General features: G+C 41.0%; 1 protein-coding gene across 2 annotated transcripts; it reads left to right on the top strand.

The window, feature by feature from the left end:
• The first annotated feature begins 584 nt into the window (after positions 1-584).
• tbc1d8b (TBC1 domain family member 8B) lies at positions 585-23,684 on the top strand. 2 transcript variants are annotated; one of them, XM_034098522.2, is made up of 21 exons: positions 585-852; positions 4,341-4,451; positions 4,685-4,803; positions 5,068-5,293; positions 5,580-5,820; positions 7,603-7,810; positions 7,878-8,045; positions 8,781-8,942; positions 9,143-9,293; positions 10,011-10,225; positions 11,115-11,232; positions 11,314-11,599; positions 11,694-11,823; positions 13,643-13,741; positions 13,828-13,896; positions 14,005-14,245; positions 14,330-14,395; positions 19,841-19,933; positions 20,098-20,145; positions 20,242-20,339; positions 20,453-23,684. In XM_034098522.2, the coding sequence occupies exons 1-21, from the start codon at positions 726-728 to the stop codon at positions 20,861-20,863; spliced, it is 3,387 nt and encodes a 1,128-aa protein (XP_033954413.1). In that variant the 5' UTR covers positions 585-725; the 3' UTR covers positions 20,864-23,684. The 2 variants fall into 2 exon arrangements, with proteins under 2 accessions (XP_033954413.1, XP_033954414.1); XM_034098523.2 differs by lacking the exon at positions 19,841-19,933.

Below are 23,684 nucleotides of genomic sequence, written 5' to 3'. Positions count from 1 at the left end.
TTTGTAGGTTACATATTTAGAAAAATGTCTTTGGTATTAAGTTCTCCGGCATTACTTATTATTTTGTCATAGATGAGATACAAAGTATACAATTGTTATTTATATATCCCAACACCAAAAGTAGTCTAAAATAATGGTATATGAATGAAATGGTATAAAATGTATGACATTTTTCTGAAACATTTTTGTATTATATATATTTTCCTCAAATTTGAACTGTTCTGTATAAATGCTGTATAATAGCTTTCAATTGAATCTGGGCTACTTGTATTTTGCAGTTATTTGAAGAAAGGCGGTGGGAAAAGCCTGTTTGTTTGTTGAATGATTTAGAAAAAGCAATTTATACGTAATAATAACAATTACATATTTTCGTTTATGTCTATTGGAGTATTAAAAACATACCAAAGCTGGATGAAAAAAACAAAACAATTTGCTATTTAATTAATGATGATTACACACATAAGAAATTAATGAACCAATGATTCAGTTTTTCCCCATTTCATTCATGAATACGCTGGTCTCGCGGAATGTATCTCGTGGACCCACCTTTCTGGTCAGGAACTACAATCCCAGAATGCCTTGCGGCTTTGGCAGCATTTCTTGTCGACGTGGGAAGGGAGGCACTCGGACACAAACAAACGTCCACGGGTTTGATGTTGTGCTACGTTACAGCTAACTGTGACATGTCAGGTGGATTTGATAGCTAACTCCATGACATTTCAAACATGTGGCTCAAACCGGACGAGAATTTGCTGAAAAACGCGTTCAAATTATGGGTCACCGAGGAGGATAACGAGTACTTCGTACTGCAAAGGAGACGGGGCTACGGAGAAGGTGGAGGCGGGCTGACAGGTAACGTTAGCGGTTATGTTGTCACCTCCACTAGGACAGCCACTGCAGCCAAGCTAAACAAGCAACCACGTTAAATACAACAAGTTATTAACCGGTTAAACCACCATATGTTGGCATAGCTAGCGTCCTGTCTGCGTGTACTGGGCGGGCTGCTGTAAAGCTACTCGTCCACAGAACATTTCGTCATAGCAACAGGTTTATGCCAACTGTCCAAATGACACTAAACCTACTGAGCAGCTGCTTCCTCGTGTTGACACAGCAGCCTGCAAGAGTTAAGGTCCGTCTCAGTGTATACACAGTATTAGCCTATTACGTTCGCATAGAGTTATGGTCACGATAACAAGTCCACTACACATAGGTAGAAGAAGTACTCCGATCTTGTACTTGATATTGAGTAAAAGTAGAAATACCGGAGTGTAGGAATACTCAATTACAAGTAAAAGTCTTGGATTCAAAATGATACTCAAGTAAAACTATTAGCATCACAATATACTTAAAGTAAAAGTACTCATGATGCAGATTGGCCCATTTCGAAATGTTTTGATTATAATTGTTAATGCGTTCATATATTTTATTATTTTCTTTACTGCTGGTAGTCCAGATGTCACTACAGGATGTTTTTAAAGTGTTGATCTTTTATATCCTTAATCCACATCTACAACGCGAGTAAAGGTACAAAGGAATTGTAGTGGAGTAGAAGTACAACGTAGCAGGAATCGAGATACTCGTGTGAAGTACCTCAAAATTGTACCTAAGTACAATACTTGTGTAAATGTACTTAGTTACTTACACCACTGACTACATCGTTCATTTCCTGCCGAGTGTACTGACCCCTGACCTGTGGATAGATTACACTGGATCTACATAGGGCTTATAACTTGTATCCGTTATTGTGCCAGATTTCAATTCACGTCTCAATACCAGCTAACAGGAAGCAGTCTGAACATACTATATATAGTTTTTACCAGTCTATTTCTCAATGAATATTGAAGCAGTTACCTGTTTTTGCTTTGCCCCTGGCAGTTTGTAAATATTTGCACCAGTTCCTACCCATAAGAGACACCCTTACATTTATAATGCCATGTCAATATCAGGGACTGCTGCTCTCCAGGCAATACATCTGTCCGGAGCACTATGTATGAGGACATTGATGCTAAGTGGAGTTGTCACACTGTTGCCTAATTTAAGGAATTGTAACCAAATATATTTTTGCACCGAGAGAGAGGGAAAAGCCAGCGGCTGTTTTTATAGGCTGCAACTATTATTGTTTTCATTATTGATTATTCTGACAATAATGACCAACAGTCCAAATCATAATGTTCCTGAAATAACAAAGATTTTTTTGCCCAAATAACGGTAGGAAATCCTGACATTGAGAAGCCAAAACAATGTAATGTCTTGCATTGTTCTTTGTCGAATAGCTATGTTAATTATAAGTGGTTGTTGATACTGGTACTGGTTAACTAATTGATTCATAGACATCTACTATCATGTATTCCCTTCTCCAGTTGGGATATCAGCCTTTCCGCTTTTCTTGCTATAGGCACGTTTATTTATATAGCACTTTTCAACACAAGGCAATTCAAAGTGTTCAGCCTGGATTTAAAAGTAGTAGAAGTTGCAGTGGACCTGCAGGTTTCTGGTAGTTTGTTCCAGATATTTGACAATATCCCTTAGCAAATTCTCACATTCCTCCTTGGGCTGCACGATTTGGGGAAATAATCTAATTGCCATTTTTCTGACAGATATTGCGATTGCGATTTGATTTGCGATATTTCTTTTTAAGCGACCCAACGGAAGTTTATTGTAAAATGCAGCCATATATCCGGCTAGGAAGGTCATATCAACGTGCTCCCGTCTCTAGTATCCCCGCAGCCCGAGCTACGACTGAAAGAACTAAACTTACATGAAACTTCCGTTGGGTTGCTTTAAAGTCAAGCTTCAGTTTAAGATTCACCCTGGAATAGAAACACGTGATGGAGCATTACTGACCTGACTCAGATGCTTTGTTTCACCAAACCATCTAAAGCTCCATTGGAAGCCATTTGGAAAAGTATTTCAAAAGCACTTGGCAGGTGATTGGATCAATCTGTCTATCACCTTCTATCATGGGCCACTTCTGATTGGCTAACAATGACTGTGTACATGTGGAGCACAGCACTTCTGATTGGTGTGGATGACTGACACACAAGAAGAACACATTTATTTAAATTAATGAAATGAAATTGCAGGCTTTGCGATTTGATAATTGCATCATTTAAAATCGCGATTTCGATTTAAAATCGATTAATCGTTCAGCCCTAATTCCTCCAAGTCTTTGGGAAGTAACAGTCAAAATATTACACCACCATTTTATGTTGAGTTTTATATTTGTATTATTTATTCATTGTAAGTAGGGATGCTCTGATCGCCAATTTTGGGGGCCGGTGTTGTGTCAAATGATGCACCCCCAAAGAACATTGAGGTTTGATACCTCCAACTGTTGTAACAAACAGTTTCTAACCTCTTACCACAGTGTTACAGCTTAGAGGTTATTTATAAATAATTAATGATGATGAATGGTGTTCTAGCTGAAGACAATTGTCCCCTTAATGATAGTGTATGTTAAGTACTGATGACATTGTGCACTTAAAGCCCTCTCCATCACAAATGCCTTTTTATATCTGAAGTATCTTGAGTTAAAGTCAATGTTCAGCTCCACTGGGATGGCGATGGGAAGAACAAGATGCTGTGAGCTGTATTTGATCCTTTGAATCCTTTTCTCCTTGGTGGCTCGCTAATAGCGCCTGTGGAGAGCTTTGACCATGTTCAGCAGGCAGGCCGTTATAATGCTGAGGCTGGAGGGTGCTTTCACAGCCACGTTGTTAATTATTCATGGAGGGCACGGAAGAGAGAAGTTATAAAGGTAACAGATTTAGCTCATTTTAGCACTGACGTAGACCTGAGACGTGTTGCATTTCTACACCGTCAGTAAGAGTAAAGGCAGAGCTCTAGATCCACATCAAAGATGATTGATATGCAATTAACATTAAACTACAGCAGCATCCTTTTTAAAGGGGCAACAAACCCCAAAATAAAAATGTCCTATGTTCCTGTCTGCTATTTTACAATCAATATGGTTTTGGTGTGAGTTTTGGAAATGTCAGCCGTAATGATGACTACCTTTTTCTTTAATATTATGGAACTCAATTGCGCTAGTGGGGCTAAAGCAAAACATCCTAGATTGTAATTAAAAGCAATACAGGTTAGAGAACAAATATCTATTTTTGATTTAGGGGTTAACTGTCCCTTTTTTAAAATGTAGTCTTATTTTGTGATGCTGTCAAATGTTATTGTTGTAACTTGGTAGACAGAAAATGAAAGGTTATTATTTGTGCTCTTTTAAATATCCTGGCCAGCTGGTCTTTCAGATTGCCTTCAGTCACATCACCGAGGCGCATGTGTGATAATGAGCGTTGAACATGTGAATTGACTTCTGTACGTTACAGGCCTTCTTGTGGGAACTCTGGACACTGTGTTGGACTCCACATCCAAAGTTGCCCCCTACCGTATTCTACACCACACACCAGACTCACAAGTGTATTGGTCAATAGCATGCGGTAGGTCTTTTCTTTTAAACACTTTGTTAATTGCATAAAGACAGTCACTGGCAATGTACTAACGTCTTGCCAAATCTAACCCTAAAGAAGCCACTATTCCCTAATCCAAGTTAACATATTTTACAATAGAAAATGAAATATTTGTCACCTAAGACTCTCTTATCTTCAAAAGAACCTCCCATGCATGATATTTAATAACAGTTGTATATTGTTTTCTCTTGACTTTTGGTCAGGTGTCACCAAAGAGGAGATCACTGAACATTGGGAATGGCTGCAGCAGAACATCATGAGGACCCTCTCTGTGTTCGACTCCAGCGAAGACATCACCAGCTTTGTCCAGGGCAAGATAAGAGTAAGAACTTTTGAAGTTAATCTCTCGGAGAGCTGACTGTCAGTGTTGTGCTGTGAAATACTGTTTAAGATAACATAACTGTATCACTTTAAAAGATTTACACCTATTTATTAAAGTGGTTTTCCACTTACTAAATAAATAACACTTTTTAGTACACGCAATTCTGTTTAGGAATATAAAATGGTTGATTAAGGCAATTCTAAGAAGATGGTTCCTTGTTACATTGTCGCTGCCTGCGGTAATCCTTGATGTTTAATCTGTTAGGGTCTTATCGCTGAAGAAGGGAAGGCGTCCCTGGTGCTGGAAGAAGATCCAGAGAAGTTCCGAGAAGCACTTTTTAAGTTTGAGAAGTGGTTTGAGCTGCCACCGCAGGAGAAGCTGGTCACATATTACTCATGCAGCTACTGGAGAGGCAAAGTGCCGTGCCAGGGCTGGCTCTACCTCAGCACCAACTTCCTCTGCTTCTATTCATACCTGCTGGGATCTGAGCGTGAGTCGTTTCTCCTTATGAGCTGCCATTTGTCTTGCTCATTTTGATTGATGCTAGTTTCTATTGGCAACCACAGTTAGCTTGTATGGTCTGCAAGGAACATTCTTTGATCATTATTTTTTATAGAAACTGCTCGAGGTAATTACAGGTTCCATAATTATAGGAAGGAATGAGTCCTTTGTTAAACATCATTTCACAGTAATATGTTTCTTATTCATTTAAGAGTTGTGTCCTTGCAGCTGTGAGCCTGAATGACTGACTTTCATTCCTTGTGATGCCTGTGCAGTGAAACTGATCATCTCCTGGGACGAGGTCTGGAGGCTGGAGAAAACAACCAATGTTATACTGACTGAGAGCATCCATGTCCAGGCCCATGGGGACAATCACTACTTCTCCATGCTGCTGCACCTCAATGAAACCTTTGTTATCATGGAACAGCTGGCCAACTACTCCATTAAGCGCCTTTTCGATAAAGAGGACTTCCAGAGGGAGCCGGCGCTCTCCGACCCCCTGAAGATTACCAAGAGGTAAATGAAGTTTGGTCTGCTGCGCTGCACGGCTTTGCATGGTCCTGTTAGTGCCGGCTGCCAACCTGAAGAACCCGAGGAAACAGAAAGTCTGACAGCAGTCAAAAAGCATTTGTGTTTGTGTTAACCTGCCTATAGTGGCAGGTAGCTCATGCATGACAAAACCAGGGGTATTTTTAAAGTCAGCTTACTGTTGTTGTTGTTGTTGTTTACTTTACCACCTTAACTGTATATTCTAGAATCAAGCTTTTTATTTATACATTTTAACCTTAATGCTTTAATTCAAGGATAATTTAGAGGGGGCCTATCATGCAAAATGCACTTTTTGATGTCTTTCATACATAAACATGTGTCCCCGGTGTGTCGGGGAACTCACGCAGCGTCAGAAAATAAAACCCTCTCTTTTCCTCCGTACCCAAATCTCTAAAAACGGGGCTACAACGGAGCCGATCCAGATTTGCGTCCGACATGACGTAATATCTGAAATATGGACCCACGGCACTATCAGAAAGTTGCTATCAGAAACAATGCCCGACTGTTTTGGACGTAATATGGTCGGTGTTTACATTAGCATGGCTAACACTCAGAGCTAACCTGTGCTGGAGAGCATGTGTGTGAAGAAGCAGGAAGTAAAAAGGAACTCACCTTGTGGGATAACCGGCAAGAGAGAAAGCCTTTGAGCTCCAGACTGTTTCAGAAATAATCCTTGATAATCCATGATATGGCGTTTCATCACGGCAGCATTCAGTAGCTGCCGGGTCCCGCATGAGCTCAGACCCCTCCTTTTTTATTTGTTATCAATTTTTTTCTTTTCTTTAAAGCTTTATCCCCAAATCAGCACTTTTGAAACAGGAAGTGAAATAGAGGGATATGAGGCATGGCTAGAATGGGTGATCTGTTTGGTATTTTGAGCAAAACACTTCATAGCCATGTTTTTTATATATTTTTATATATCTGAGACCTATGCTGTTGCCTAAAAATAGCATGATAGGTGCCCTTTAGAAAATGACCTTGAATAAAGTAATCTACCTATCCAAACTATGATATGCATGTAATAATGAGCGGTGATACATAACTAAGTACATATAGCCTACTCAAGTACTATACAATGTTGACAAAATTGTACTCTACTTGAGTATTTCTCATCTGTTCTCAACCTTTTACATACTATCCAATCTTTATTTCAGACTCAAGGTCCATATCACAAAAAGACAAAACACTCATCAATAAATAAGATAAAAAGCTAAACACAAAACAGATAAAAACAAACGGATAAAAACATAAAATCAGTCCAATCACAGCGAGCAAACACATGCTCACTGTCTGTAGAGGCTATTGCGCCAATGTCTACATAGAAACGTATGACATGTAAATGATAATCTACCCAGTTGTATAAAAGGTATCTAAGATTTGCTCCAAATTAAAACATATGACATGTTTTTAATTGACATGCATTCATTAGAGGAGATTAATATAATATTTTATAATAATATAACACTTAAAAGTAGTAATTTGGCATATTGAGTTATTTTACTCTCATAGTTAAAGTACATTTGGATATTATACTTAATTTTTGTATTTTAAGACTGCAATATTTCTACTTTTACTCAAGTTAAGGATCTGTATCCGTAATATATATATATATATATATCTGTAATATCCCAAAGCACTCTTAGGCACTGAAATATCCCCAATACTCCGGTGTCTAAAGCTGCTAAAAGGAAAACGTAAATGTGATTTTCTGCTCGTGACATTATATTCTGCTTTACTCACCCCCCACAGAGGCCTAGAAGCTCATGCAAAGAGTGAGCAGTTCCGGACATTCTTCAGGCTTCCCAAAGAGGAAAACCTGTTGGAGGTGCACGAGAGCTTCCTCTGGGTGCCCTTCAGCCATTTCAACACACTTGGCAAGATCTGTCTGTCTGAGAACTACCTGTGTTTCGCCAGCCAAGACGGGAGCCAGTGCCACACCATCATTCCAATGAGAGAGGTAAGGTGTTATAACGCTGCCAATATGGCACCCTGCATACTGATTAACACGTGTGCTCTTCTCTCAGGTCATTAATGTTGAGAAGTCAGACCCCAGCAGCAAGGCTTTAACGGTGTGTATGCGTGGAAAGAGGGCTCTGCGATTTTCTGAGGTGCGGGACTACCAGCGCCTGGCAAACTCGCTCCGAAGCAGGTGTGGGATCAGTGCCAGCCCCCAGCACTCTGCATCATCAGAGGTAATGCGTTTGTGTGGTTCTTTTTGGCCACTTTGCTCTTGTAAAGTAATAGAGTATTATTTTGGTTATATAGTTTAAAACTTACTATCTTGTCTGCTTTGAAAGAAAGACACACTGTACTTATCATCCAAATATAATCTGCTCATAGTAAACACATAAATTATAGTTATTAGCATTTATATATTTTCATAAGGCTTTACTGCAATATCTTTGAGACAATATAAGAATATTTGTATCATTTATAAGGTACCATAATAACACTTGATGTAGCTCAATTACTTTTTTTAAAGATCAAATGTTATATGTATTAACATGACTGTTACACATGATAATCTTTTATAATTCATTATGATCACTGTTTTTATGAATCTATAACTTTATATCAAGTTACTCTTTGTTCATTGTGTGTAATAAGGAAAATAAAACATGTTTTACAACTATTTATTGTTCTTGTATAGATATCATTTTTATTTTTTAAAGCAATCAATGACAACTTAGAATAAAACACTACAAAATGCATTGATATAATGCATTTTAAAAGATCATAATGTATACAATTATACTAATTAGCATGTGTAATATTAAACTGATGTATGATCCTGAAATATATATTTGTTGACTGTATTTTGACACAGTTTTAAATTATTTTAACGGGTTATGAATATTGCTATACTGCATTTTAGACATGGGCTGCATAGATAGTGCTACTGAATATGTATATGTTTTTTGACCAAGGTCATACGCGGCGAGTGCCAGTCGCTCATCAATCACTTCGATGACAACCCGGAGGATGTCACACTGATGGTGGGACAGAAAGACAGCAGCAAGGCTGTAAGCACTGAGGCGCTCATGATGGTGTTCCACCCCCAGGATGTTGAAAACCTCGACCCCAAAATGGTACGTTTCAGCAGCAACTTTTTGAAAACCACAACATTCTGACTGGATGACCTTAATGTCATTTTGATGCACCAGAGCCTTGTTACGCTCTGGGTGGGTGTCTAATCAATTCAGGGGTGGACATAAATACACATGTTGCATCTGTTTGGAATACAAGCAGTGTGAACAGTGTGGTGTGTGTTGTCCTGTGTGTGTAACAGCTTAAAGAAAAGATGAAGGAACAGTCTTGGAACATCCACTTCTCTGAATATGGACGCGGCACGAGTATGTTCTTCACCAGGAAGACACGAGATCTGATCGTCCGAGGTGTTCCTGAGGCCTTGAGAGGAGAGCTGTGGATGCTTTTCTCAGGTTATTGTACAGCACACATTACTCACGCCACGGTATGTAAACGAGGCCCGATTCAAAGACCCTTCACCCTCTCTCTCCCTGACGGAGGGAACTTGGACTGTAGTCGCACTCACAGCTGAATGAGGCTCCCTGCTTTAAGGTGGATGGTGTAAATTAATCAGGAACTTTTGTAACTTCTTGTAGCCATTGTGTAGAATACAAAATAATAATTATAATTAAACCTCAAGAATCCTAAGTTGCCTTTTTAAATGTTTTTAAGCTGCTTGTTTTTTTTTGGTCTCTGTATATATACAAAACGTTTCAATCAAATGAACACATTGTTTTCTAGAATAGACACAAGTATATATGTGATCCTAAGTTAGTAAAATACAAAGACAAGTTGATCGGTCCATAAAGGACACGAACAGCACTGCATACGGTTCTATACGGTACGATCAGTGCAGACTTGCTGCCAGAGGTTTTAATAACCCATCTCCAGTGCCCACTACTTGGCTTGTAACTGCACTTGATGTGGCTGATCCTCCACGCGAATGCAAAACGTAGTGGGAGTGGAAGGAGAGGGTGTAGGAGTCGGTTCTGGATCCGAGCCTCCGCGACAAGCAGTGTCAGTGATTTGTTTGGAAGCCTTGCATGAAGCTCACGCAACATAAATAATGAAGTGGGTGTGGGATCTGCGCAGCATGTGTTATTGTACTGACTGCGGCTCTGCCTCTGCAGGAGCTGTGAACGACATGGCCACTCACCCCGGGTATTACACTGATCTGGTGGAGCAGTCCCTGGGCACCAGCACTCTGGCTACAGATGAGATCGAGAGAGACCTGCACCGCTCGCTGCCAGAGCACCCCGCCTTCCAGAGCGACACAGGCATCTCTGCTCTACGCAGAGTCCTCACTGCCTATGCTTACAGGAACCCCAAGATTGGCTACTGTCAGGTACTTTATACGTTATATAATAATAAACAAATACACACACATGCATACCCTTCTGCTGGTGGCATCATAGCACCCACAACCTACTGTACCTCAACTGTGGAAGAAATGACTCTGTACTACAATAACTGACACACAATGTTCATCATTTAGCTGTTAATTGTTCTTTAGTATAATAACATTGTTTTCATCTCCAAAAAATATCTATTTCTTTCGTCCTTTGATTCATATTAATACACATACTTAACAGATGCCCCGTTAGGCAATGGGTAATTATACAAATGACTAATGACTGTGAGATATTATTAGAAATGTAATGAATATTATTCCTTTCAATTAGTGTTTATTTGATAGGCACAAATACAATATAGATAGAAAAAGTACATGAATTAAATAATTGAAATGATATATAAAATGAATTGGTAAAATATATGCGAAAACAAAATGTGTTTGGAAAATGAAATAAAAAAAACACTTCTAACAGTCCATTAGCTCACATGATCTTTCTTCATCTCTGTCTGTACTATTCATTTATGAAACATTACATTATACTTTTTTTCCTGCGGTTTTCAATAATATTCCTTGTAGTTTTGAACCCCTCTGTGTCCTTTTACTTTTCATTTGTATTTCCCTGACATTGATGATTCCAGTAACTCTGAAAAGCAGAGGTGATTTAAAAAAAGGCAGAGTACCTCAAAAGTAAGGTTATGGACCTCAGAAAAGGCCACGCGGGATATACAACCATCAATATCAACACTTAAAAAAGGCAGCGATGCTCTGGAAACCCTTTTTGAACCACACACACCACTTATATTGGCCTTCCTCCTCCAGTTACCCTTATGATGCAAGTGAAGTGGTCTGTTTTTACAGTGTGCTATTTTCCCTTGTGCAGGCCATGAACATTCTCACCTCAGTTCTCCTGCTCTATGCGAAAGAAGAGGAGGCTTTCTGGCTCCTAGTGGCCGTCTGTGAGAGGATGTTGCCGGATTACTTTAATCGGCGAATTATTGGTGAGAGGGGAAGCATTCCTCGTACTGTTGGAATGATTCCAGATTTAAATGATCACTTACTGTTGTCTAATCTTTCTCCAGGTGCTCTGGTTGACCAGGCAGTGTTTGAGGACCTGATTAGAGAGAACCTCCCCCAGCTGGTGGAGCACATGACAGACCTATGCTTCTTCTCTTCTGTGTCCTTGTCCTGGTTCCTCACTCTCTTCATCAGTGTCCTGCCCATCGAGAGCGCAGTGAACGTGGTGGACTGCTTTTTCTACGACGGCATCAAAGCCATTCTGCAGCTGGGCTTGGCTGTGCTGGACTACAACGTGGAGGCTCTGATCAGCTGCCATGACGACGCTGAGGCTGTCACCATCCTCAACAAGTCTGTGTGAAGGCAAACCAAGCAGGACTGATGTATTTCAAACATCACTGCTGTGTAAATGATTGTCTCTCTTTCTTTGATGGTTTTATTACAGATTCTTCGACAGCGTGACAAACAAAGACAGCCCGCTGCCTCCGACTGTACAGCAAGCTTCAGTGGGAAGCAACGATAAAGCCTCCCACGTCAGTGTGGATATCAGTGAACTGATACGAGAGGCTTATGAGGTATTAGCACTGCAAACAATGACTGGTTTTATTTTTGAGGCTGCGGCCACACGAGGACGAAAACGGCTAAACGCATAGGATTAACGCAAACGCAATCGCAAACAAGCTTCCGTCCACACGCAATAGTTATCCGGATAGTGTCTGCCCACACCAGACCGCTCCGTTTAGCTCCAACCGCTGGAGAAGCTGCAGTACATATGCAGGAGCCTGTAGGTGGCGCTGTAATGTCCTCCACAAAAGCAGCGAAGAAGCATGGTTGTCATGGTTGCCCTTCTGTTTATTCTCCGCGGTAGGGGCCGAGGGAACCGGGCAGAGTTCTTCGCCAGTCAGCGTGTATTAAAGTTTAAATCTTCCGGACAAAATGATAAAGTGCCGGTCAAAGGTCTTCTTTGTTATTTATTGAGCTTTAAAACAAATGAATAACGACTCTATATAATATAATGATAAAATACACGGAGCCTCTCTTCGTCCTCCCTCTCTTCGGACAGCGCCAGTGTCTGTCTCATGCAGCAGCTCATCCAGTAATCAGTGACCCGGCCGACAGTAAAATAAACATATTTATAACTAGTTTAGGGAGTTTGAGAGGTAATTAAAATCGCTAAGGGTGATGATCTGACTTGAAGTGTGTGTTTTGCTGCAGCGGGAGGAGCTGCAGGTGAGCAGAGCTGCGTGTCTCCGTCCTGTCAGATTAGACTTCACTCGCGTTTAGGTCCATATCGAGAGAAAGATAAATAATCTGAATTCAGGGTGCAGTTTACTTTGACGTGGGGGTGAGCAGCAGAGGTGGGGAGAGGCGGGGCTATTGCCTCATCATTATTGCTGTAGATGTTGCACAAACAACTGTAGCATGGTCAATAGCATCCGGAGCACGATAGCAACTCTGCAATCCGCCATTGTTGTTGTTGTTGGTGGCGAAACACTTCAGCACTGGCGCGGGGTAAGCGGAGGTGAGCAGAAGAGGTGGGGAGAGGCGGGGCTATTGCGCAATCACTATCAGTGATCTGAAAATGTTCGGATAGGGCGTAAACACGGAGCCGTTGGACCCCCCAGAGCGTTGCGTATGCCTTTCTATCCACCTTGGGACCCGTTGTCGTTTCCTCAGTCGTTTAGTGCCGTATTCGGTCGTCCTCGTGTGGCCGAACGGTCTATATGACACCAAACAGTAACGCAAACGACCGAATTCGTCCTCGTGTGGCCGCAGCCTGATTAATACTGAATATACCAGTACGGAGGAGAATCCCCCCAAAAGATGAGATGTACTACACAGAGCTACGCATTTCTCTGTAATAGTCTGACTTTTAGATTATTCAGAAGGTGTGTCTATTTCGTATACATTCCTTTAATTACAGATGTTAGCACCTGGATATTTATTTGTATTTTTCTGAATTTACTGCAATAAGTGGCATTCATTTAAAACCATAGACAGATACAACTTCTACAACTATCTATCTCTGTATGAACAAATATCACAATTCATTTTATGTCAGAGTTTTGTTTTGAAACAATATTTGAGCCATGTTGGTTTTTAAAAATCTGGAGTTGGAGAAAAATGTCCATACCACTTTCTCAAAGACCAAGTTTGTGCCTCTCAGTTCGCTGTTTATCGTCCAAATCGCAGAAATATTCTCCCTTATACGATATTAAACAAATATCCATATTTCAGGGGCTGAAGAGAGCATTGTTGCCATTTATACCTGAACAAATTGAACAAAATAGGCTAGCATCCTTTTTCTTTTAACTGACTAATCTATTTATTTATTTATTTTATTCACTGATGTCAACGTTGTGGTTGTTTTACACTCGTTGTTCTTTGTTGCAGAAATATGGACATATCCGTTCAGAGGAAGTGGAGACTTCGCGGAAAAGAAACAAACTGCATGTGATCCAGACACTGGAGGACACAACCAAACAGAATGTGGTAAGCTATCCTCGAGGCTACAATAAGTTACTCCGCTTTCATTGTCACTTTGAAATACAACAAATCATTTAAACATCTATTTTCAGATTCGGGTAGTAACACAAGAAGTCCGATTCGGAGCCTCACAACTAGATGAGATTTACAACCTGTTCAAAGTGAGTCAAAGTCACGATACAGTGTCTTCATTGTCATGATACCAAAATGTCAACATTCATAATAAGAGAAATAGCAATGGACACGGTTTCTTTGTTTTCTGCTTTAAGAGGCAACATTTCCTGTGTTGCTACTGGAGAATACAGAGTCCCGCTCTGCTGCATCACGACCCCAGCCTGGCCTATCTGGACCAGTACCAGCTGGGTTTCCAGCAGTTCAGCGTGCTCTTCTCGCTGCTGGAGCCCTGGGCCTTCTGCAGCCCCAAGAGCACCATCTCCCTCTGGGTGTTCCGCCTGATAGACGAGAACCAGGACGGCCTGGTGAACTTTAAAGAGTTCTGCTACGCCCTTGGTGTGTTCACTTACTCCCTGCGTTCTCCACTAATGTTAACCTCAGTATCCCCACCACTACAATGTCTGATTGCTTCTCCCGCAGATACTTTATACGGTGCATCGTTCACAAATAAGCTGAAATTCCTCTTCAAGCTGCACCTGCCACCAGGTGAGTCATGAACAAACAATCTAGAAGCTCACAGCGAGGGATGCAACCATCGGACTTTGTCTTTGCCGATACCTATAAGCATCATTTATTTCTTTGGCAACTTTCAAACTGGGTTATAAAGTGCTTTCACATAAAAAGTAAATGCATATAACACACAGAGAATACAATGCATACAAATACAGCAACATAACCAGGGGTGCACATAACTGGTACGCCTGCACGGCAAACATCTGAAATGCGTACCGTCACTTGTCTCACTAAGCGCATTTGCGTACCGGCGGACTTGTGAAGCATTTCCAGAAGGTGCTTCGATCACTGGACGACAGCCGGTCGCGTGCGCACAGACGGGCTGCTGTTAACGTCGGTGTGTACAACGGAATTGTGCCACAACTTCCGGTGCGAGTTCCACGTGTGTGCTCCACTAGTGCCCACCTCCACCCCCCCACGTTCAATACCCCTCGTCGACGTTCGCGAAACAGAGGGGCTGAACACAGAACTTTGCGTGGGCAGCCCTGAGTACCAAACATTGTCTCCTGGTACTCATTTGAGTAACTCAATAAGAAAGTTATGTGCACCCCTGAACATAACACATTATATAACAAACAGGAAGTAGTAAAATAAAGCAATTCTAAAAAGTTGTTTACAAAAAAGAATTAAAAGAACTAGACAGTTTGCAGCCTCAGGTAGCTTGTGTGTTTCTCCATTGCTCTGTTAAGCTCTCCTAACTCTCTAAAGCTTTTCAATAATTAAAGGCATAGATATGCACTGAAAAAATAAATTGAACACCAACTTTGTAAAAAATCTGAATTACAACTTAAGTGTAAACCTTTTTAATGCAGCAACAAGTTGCTCCAAATGTAAACAATAATTTAATTATTTGTATAGTACATAAACTAGACCCTCCAGAAAAACGCGGGCAAAAATCCTTGATTATGCGATCAAACATGCGGGGTTTTATGTGATTTTATGCGGTGAAATTGCGGGAAGTTGCGAAATATGCGGAAAAAATAAATATTGGGCTGTCTTTATTTATTCTCTCTCACACACAACCTGCCACTAACGTTAAACCCCTTTACTATTCAATTAAACACATTCAATGTTTATTTATTGTAAAAGCAATTGGGCTATTTTAATCTTTCTCTCACACACACACACACACACACACACACACACACACACACACACACACACACACACACACACACACACACACACACACACACACACACACACACACACACACACACACACACACTTCTCCGCCTCATTCTGTTTTCATTTACTTGTTCGTTATCTGACCAGCTTCAGTCTCGTAGGCTTCTCACCTCGTTTCTTGTAGCCCTCGAAAGGGTTTTGGAGGTCGATGCCTCGGTGAACGTGAGTTGTTTGGCTTTCTTGTCCGCAGTAGCAGAAAGCATTTTCGAATGTTTGAAAGAATCAAAGTGGGTCGTCACCGTCGATGTTCTCTTATGCTCCAACACACATTTACACGGGGTGCAGAATAGTTTCCCCCCACTTTCGTAAAGACCGGGCAAAGCAGTATACAGACATAAATTGAAAAGATTGGGCATATTGCAGCTATTTGATCAGTATTGGGGCATCGCTACCAACAGCGGCAAATATTTTAAAAGATAAACATTTATCATGTGACATGTTGACAACTCTGACCCATGGTGGTGTCTCAGTGATTTGTCTGCGTCGTGTAAACTATAAATATATTTGTGTTTGCACAGCTTCATCTTCACCCTCTGACCCCCCATTTCTCTTATGACATATCTAGTCTACAGAGATGATACACTCCAGCAGGTTCAAAGTTCAATTGCATCAAACGTCACAGGACTGGATCGTTATCATTCTATAGATTCTGTCTTACATGACAGCAATAACTCATGAGCAGGCGTCAGACGCAGCCTAAAGTAAAACACAAGGTCAGATCAACATGAGGCTTTGATCTGCAGAGCTTTAGAATGTAGCAGTCGTCCATGCGTCCATGACTCGGCATTTGTTGAATGAGCCTGGGGGTGGAAACTGTCCTTGAATGTGTGGCTCTTGTCTGCATGATGTTGCAGCAGCATGTGCCTGAAGGCAGCGGTAAGAATAGTCCATGTTGGGTGAAAGGGCTTTGCCATGGCAATGACATGTGTAAGGCGCTGTGAGGGCATTTTGCAAAGGGCTCGTTTCTCCACAGAGAGTCTGTTGATGGGGAGGAACTGCTCAGATTACAACTGACAGCTGAGCAGCAGAGGAGCACTGACTCACTGTCTGTGATGTGCCAGCCAGGCCGAGAGAGGAGCAGAGAGAGAGAGAGAGAGAGAGAGAGAGAGAGAGAGAGAGAGAGAGAGAGAGAGAGAGAGAGAGAGAGAGAGAGATAGAGAGCTGAGATATAGAGCGAGCTAGAGAGAGAGAGCGATAGATAGCTCTCTGCTATCTCGCTAGACGCTTAGTCGGCGAGCAGCTAGCATACTCTATCGCATCTACGCTGCCTCCTGAAGAGAAGAGAGAGAGAGAGTACAGAGAGATCATAAGAAGGAGATCAGCACAAGGACAGATCCTCAGCACTGAACCCTCAGACACTACCAACGTCACCTGTGACATCACTGTGTCTGAGGAGGGTGTGAGGGCTCCAAACGATGTGTGAAATTTGGACGACACTTTGTGATATTTATATGCACAGTGCGGGCTAGTATTTCAATATGGAGATCAATGCTATGGACCGTTTGTTGTTGTTTGCTTCTTATGTACAAGTAAAAGAGTTATGTCAGACAAAATGAACACATTGGATGCAACATGCTCAATGCTTTGTTTAGTTATGTTTTTTGTACAAACGTCCAGATTGACCTAACACGTTGATGGTCACCACTTAATAATTCAAATGCTAGTTATGATTATTCAAACACAAGTCAAATAGATCTCTGTCCAAAAGGGATGATGTTTTGCACAGACGGATGTAAAATGTACAACACCGACTACTTTTAAGTTATTCTTGTTTTACAATGAAAAAATTGTCTGTCATCTCATCACCATTGTTGATGTCTCAAAGCTATGCATTGCGGGATTTTACCTCAAGCATTGTTGTGGATTGTAATTGTACAGAGCGAGCTCAAAGGTAGAAAACACAGCGACCTAAAACACTCACACATTCCTCAGTGGGACCATCCTGAGCCCTGAAACTGGGCCAAACGCTCCATTGACATGAAACCATGGGTTATTTAGAGCTGAAAGGCGGCAGGTTTTGTAAGCCAAACACTAAATCCAGCAGCTGTATTCACTTATCAGCGCCAGTCAGAGAGCAGAGACATCATCCGTCTCAAAATGTCTGGCTGTACCTTTAACGTATAGCTGTCGTACATCGGTGGAGCAAGGATATGATCAAATATGGCAAAAACTATATATTTATTTATATATATATATATAAATAAAGCCCAGGTCTTTCAAGTGAGGACAAATCTCCACAGCTAATAAGGTTCATTCTGTTTGGGTTCTTAAAAACCTGTTAAGCCCCATGGTCCCCGCCGGCGGGTACCCTTGTTTTTTTTTCTCACGACACTGTGTCTCAGGGGATCTTAATATTTAGGAACCTATTAATGTGTTATACCAGATTAACGGGAATAATCTCAGCTAACTGACGATACAAACCATTTTTACCAAAACAAAACACAAGTCTCATAAGAAGCATCTAAATGACCCCTGAGCGAAAAATGCTAACCTATTACTGCACCGATAATCACTCCTTGCTCCCTTATTACTTATCCTAGGTGCACATCCAACACATTGTTTATGATCGCAAGGAGACACAGAATCTAACGGTGCCCACCTCAACACTGAAAGATACAAACTTGCGACGTTATCAACAAAAACGTACATCAAAACAAGTGGCGCTAGGTAGCACACAACGCTAACATGGCTTACCTTCGTCTTTGTCTGGTCTAAACTGGTCTTCAATGGCATTAAAACGATAAAAAACGATGGTGTTATTAATCCATAGGTTAATCCAATGTGACTGCGTCCCCTTTGAAATGTTCTGATAATCCATAAGCAATAAAACAGCTTTTCCGTTGCCTGATATCAGAGCAGCGATACTTGCTGAAAGCTAGAATGCGCGGAGAGGCCACCATTTTTTTTAACATCAGTGTGTGCGGGACGATTTCCCTTGGATTCTATTGGCTCTAACGGTCAGAAAGAGATGTCACATGTCAAAATCGAACAAGGGGGGCCAGAGATAAGGAAAATGCACCCAAATGGCCCAGAAGAGGTTCTTTTTGCTAAATCTGTCTAAAAAGGTCACATATCACTTGGTTTGCATCAATCTTGATACAGGGTACTTATTATCTGTTGTACTTTGGATTCCTAAAGCTTTTAGTCTACTAACCCATCATCCAAGGTTAGTTTTCACTATAAGTACAAAATATCTTTTGGACGGACACTATAATTTACAGTTTTTTACCATGTTCAATCTGAATTTTCTTTAAAATAAAAAACATCTATATTGAATCTGACTTTTCTACATCCAACTCACAGGTTTATCATTACTTTGAGAAAAAAGATTATTAATTGAACCCTTTTAGAAGGGAAGATATGGTAATTTGTTCTGGGAATGTCATTTTCGAGGCTGAAACCTGAAACACAGGCTTGGGGCCTAACAGGTTTAGCAGCAACACATTTTAATGTCACACACACGATAAGTAACCAACATGACAATCTTCAGACTGTGCAGCACAAAGCTATCGGGCACATATAATGACACTGCTGGCCTGTGAGGATAATTGTGTAATCAAGCAATGAAAATGAACAAGCATGCATGAACACACACACAGTCACCGGTGGGGGTTGGAGCACAGGAGTATAGAACCTCTCAAATTAGAAATGAGAAATGAAAATACTTCAGGCAGTAGCCATTAAGTAAATGCATTGTTTTATTTTCAAAGAAATATTGATGGTGAAAAGAGGTGCTGCAGCACAGGCAGGAAGAGAGCAATGAAGAGCTTTTGGACATTAAAGCATGGAGACACAGGACACTGATATGAACCTGAAAATGAGCAGAATAGGCCCTTTAATGCAAATCATATCCCTCTATTATAATTGCATTAAAAAGGTTTCATTTCTGTTTCTCAGTTTAGATTTCTTATTGCTTACACAGTATTGCATTTAATGAACCGTACTTTCAGTATAATGATTCAAAATCGTATAATGTTTTGAAAGAGAGACCCCTAGTGTCAGAAAATAGCATTTTGTGTTTTTAAACACATTTCAATTTAGAGTTGACTTTGTAAGCTTCACAAACATATAATATTTGTCAAGAGTCTACGGTGGGATTGCATTACACTGTAACTAAATGATTGGGTAACTCTTTCAACATCTTGTTTCAATACATCTACTTTGCTCTGTCATCTTAGTGTCTCTTCATCTTTCCTCTAAAAACACTCACTGTCGGTGTCTTCTCTCTAGCTTTCACAGGTAGTCCTTTGCACTTAAAGGATCAAAGCATCCAGCACTTAATTCCAGTGACTGAAGACTCTTCTCACTTGAGTAGACTCGCTGGTTAGCCTCTTTACTCTTTCTTCTCCTTTCAAACTCAAATTTCCCCATTTCCTCCTGATTTTCACAATTGTGTCTTGATGCATGCCCCATTTCCTTGAATATTTCTAAAGGTTCTTTAAGCATTTCTTTATACATTGTGTTCACATGCGACTTCTCTTTTTCAGCATTTGATCTACCTGAAGATGGTGTGATAAGGAAAACTCCCGAAAGAGGTATTGTTCCTTAAATGATCACAAATACTCCATGGCTATACAAAGAACGGTCTTAGTTTTGTCTGATAGTGTCGAGTTTGTGTGTGACGACGACAGGTAGAGGAAAAGTGGACCTGCAGGCATACTTGAAGCAATGGCAAAATGAAATTCTTAAGAAGGAGGAAACCATCAAAGACCTACCCCGGATTAATCAGGTACTCCAAACCGTGTTGCGTTGTATTGACTGAAGTGCAACATTTTCTCAATAAAAAAAGGTCCTGACTTGTGATGCGGCAAATCATCTGATGATGTTTTTTTTATATCTCAGTCTCAGTTCATCCACTTCTCCAAGACCCTGTACAACATCTTCCATGGCGATCCGGAAGAGGAGCCTCTGTACAGAGCCGTGGCCCATGTGACCAGCCTCCTGCTGAGGATGGAGGAGGTGGGCCGAAGGCTGCAGGAGTCCAGCAGCCCCCCCACGTCCACCCAGCCTGCTGCCGCTGCTGCTGCGGAGCCTCCAACAGAAGAAGCTTCCAGCACTTTGGAGAGGTCGGACACCTGCAGCTCCACCAACAGTCAGGAGGCGGAGACCGATTGGTCCTTTTCCTTCGAGCAGGTCCTGGCTTCTCTGCTCAACGAGCCGACCATAGTGAGCTTCTTCGAAAGGCCTGTCGACCTGCAAACTAAACTGGGACAAGCTAGGGTTGCCCAGCTGAAGCTAAAGTGGAATAAGTGAGAGGAAACATAAAATGATTTGATACTATTGATTCTAAACCAGGCGTCACCATGAATCTTGTTTCTCCACTTTGGATAGGGCGATGCAAACAGCAATCACTCTTAAAGTGGTATTATAAATGAAGAGAAGACCACAGATTTAAAAATCTGCTGTTCAACATGTGTTGCTTGAATATGGCTAATCTGCAATCTGCGTAAACCACTGGTGTTACAGTCCACTGACCCCTCTCAGTGCAGTCCACTGACCCCCTCTCAGAGCAGTCCACTGACCCCCCTCTCAGAGCAGTCCACTGACCCCCTCTCAGTGCAGTCCACTGACCCCCTCTCAGAGCAGTCCACTGACCCCCTCTCAGTGCAGTCCACTGACCCCCTCTCAGTGCAGTCCACTGACCCCCTCTCAGTGCAGTCCACTGACCCCCTCTCAGAGCAGTCCACTGACCCCCTCTCAGAGCAGTCCACTGACCCCCTCTCAGTGCAGTCCACTGACCCCCTCTCAGTGCAGTCCACTGACCCCCTCTCAGAGCAGTCCACTGACCCCCTCTCAGTGCAGTCCACTGACCCCCTCTCAGTGCAGTCCACTGACCACCACTCAGAGAAGTTCCATGTCAGGCCTTGCTGCAGACTAGCCTTGTAGACTGAGGTTCCTCCAATCTGATTATGCATTTCTAACCTCTGTGATGAAATTCCTTATGTAGCCTCAGTTTCTTCGGATTTCATGGAAGTGTAGTCTGACACATTTTCCAACCCTATATGCCATGGATCACATACTATATAATTTTTTATTGTGTAAGGGACATTTAGCAAAATGACCAGAAGAGTTCTCTCTGATGTTGTGCTGACCTTTAACTCTATGACAAAGGACTGACCGAGTCTCACTCTGGATAATATATTTTTCTTTATTAAGATAACTATTTAATGCATTAGTGAAACAAACTGTACAAGTGTCCTGTGGATTCAGTGTTCTTAGGCAACATTAGTGTTTTTCTGTAAATGCCAACTTATCGTGAGAAACAATAGCTTTCAAGTTGAAGTGGAACCGGTGAAACAGCGAGAGAGGGCAGTGATGTCCATTGAAGATATCATTTGATTTCAGAGATAATCTGAATTGAGGAGGTCAGGTGCATTTCATGAAGAGAAAGACATTTTAAATATTGGTATTATATATTTGCAATAATACAAAAGAGAATATGCTGTACTGCCACACTCACCTCTCTCATTCCTCCGACAGCAGCACAGTACACTTTTAGCAGCACTGAGGTCTGTAAAGGGAAAGTCAATTAGAAGTGCTGCTGCAGGGAAATATTCTGCATCCTCTTCTAAATGTGCTGTGCGATGGGTCGATGTACTGTTTGCTTATGTCCGTCAATCTGTAGGATGTTTCGCTCTCGTATAAGTGCAGCGTTTTGTACTTCACGATCCGTTTCAATAGTCGTGTGATTATTGCGTTTTTGAGGCTTGTGTTGATAGTGTAACTTATGAGCTAGTGGACGTTTGTGCACATTTTCTTTGATCAAATCTCAGGGTGTAATTTGTGTAAAATAAAAAGGACAAAAGGGATATTTTTTCGACCTGGGATAAATAAAGATATGAGTTTAACATAGCTTACAAATATCTGTCAAATATAACGCATGTGTAGCATATTTACAGGATTGGCCACATTATGCTAATGTTCATAGACAGCAGCTCTTTCTGCTCACTACAGCCAGAGCTGACTGACAGTATTTCAGTTGTTTCCTTTTTGTCTGTGCATTCTCTGCTTTTTTGTTTGGGCTTCTGTCTCTGAATCATTCGCACAGTCGTTTGAGATGCACACATTGAAGATATGCCTGTATCCCAGCCAAAGGCTCTGAATTGTAAAAGGTCATGACCGCTTCAGCTGCAGCTGCTTGTCCTCTCCAGGGGCCAAATTGACAAATTCATAGAGCTTTATTTCTGCTTGTCTCGGGACAAAGTGTTTCAGAAGCTCTTTACGTTCAAGTGCAATTCTCTGCGTCCTATATTTGTATCATTTTTTAAATTTGTTTGAAACGTGTTGTGGTTATTTTTTCACTTAGGACCAATCTGAAATGTATATCATGGTGTAATTATTTGGTTATTGATATTTGAAGTGAGTTGCACATACTTGTTGAACTGTTTACATGACTAAAGGATAAAAAGAATATCAAAATACACCCTATTCATCTTAAATGTTGCCACTACTTAAATCCAAAGCTTTATTGACTGTTTCCCAGCAGTTTCATGCTGCATTTGTAACATATCTGAAATTATTATAAGATGCAAATAACAACCATCAAAGACTGCGCCTTAGTCTTTCTGGTAGGCTTCTGAGCTTTGCATTGAAGTGTATTGCTTTATCTATTTCTGTTAAATGGATCATATATTTTAATGATTAGAAATCCTACAAAAACTTAAGAGTGAATTGGTTGGTCCTAACTATTTCTTTTAAAATATGGAACTAAGGTTTTTGTTTTTTAAATCCAAAATAGTTTGTTCTTTCTGCTTGGTAGGGGACAACAATTACTTTGAAGGAGCAGAGAAAGTCATGGAAGATTTCATCCTCCTGGCATGCTGTCAGATTTGCCATTGATTAAGAGTGTACTCAGTAGGCATGGAGGACGCTCCAGCATTAGTTTATGATTAATCAAGTCCTTATTTGTGCAAGTGTGGTCTACAGCTTTTCAAATCTGTAACTTTCAAACTTTTGAAAGCTTGTCTTGAAAAATATGACAACAATATTTCTGTTTACCTGCTAACTTATGATTTATTTTGATTATGTCCATTCAAAGGTATATCAGAATAAAGATTGATTATAATATGAATAA

This window comes from Pseudochaenichthys georgianus, chromosome 14, assembly GCF_902827115.2.
Source record: "Pseudochaenichthys georgianus chromosome 14, fPseGeo1.2, whole genome shotgun sequence".
Taxonomy (NCBI): Eukaryota; Metazoa; Chordata; class Actinopteri; order Perciformes; family Channichthyidae; genus Pseudochaenichthys; species Pseudochaenichthys georgianus.
Note: the sequence above shows the minus strand (reverse complement) of the source record. Positions and strands in the feature narration are given on the sequence as shown.

Coding starts and splice junctions, on each gene's coding strand:
- tbc1d8b (XM_034098522.2), top strand. CDS start 726: ATGTGGCTCAAACCGGACGAGAATTTGCTGAAAAACGCGTTCAAATTA. Junction 14,396..19,840: donor CAAGCTGCACCTGCCACCAG/GTGAGTCATGAA, acceptor TCTTCTCTCTAG/CTTTCACAGGTAGTCCTTTG. Junction 20,146..20,241: donor AAGGAAAACTCCCGAAAGAG/GTATTGTTCCTT, acceptor TGACGACGACAG/GTAGAGGAAAAGTGGACCTG.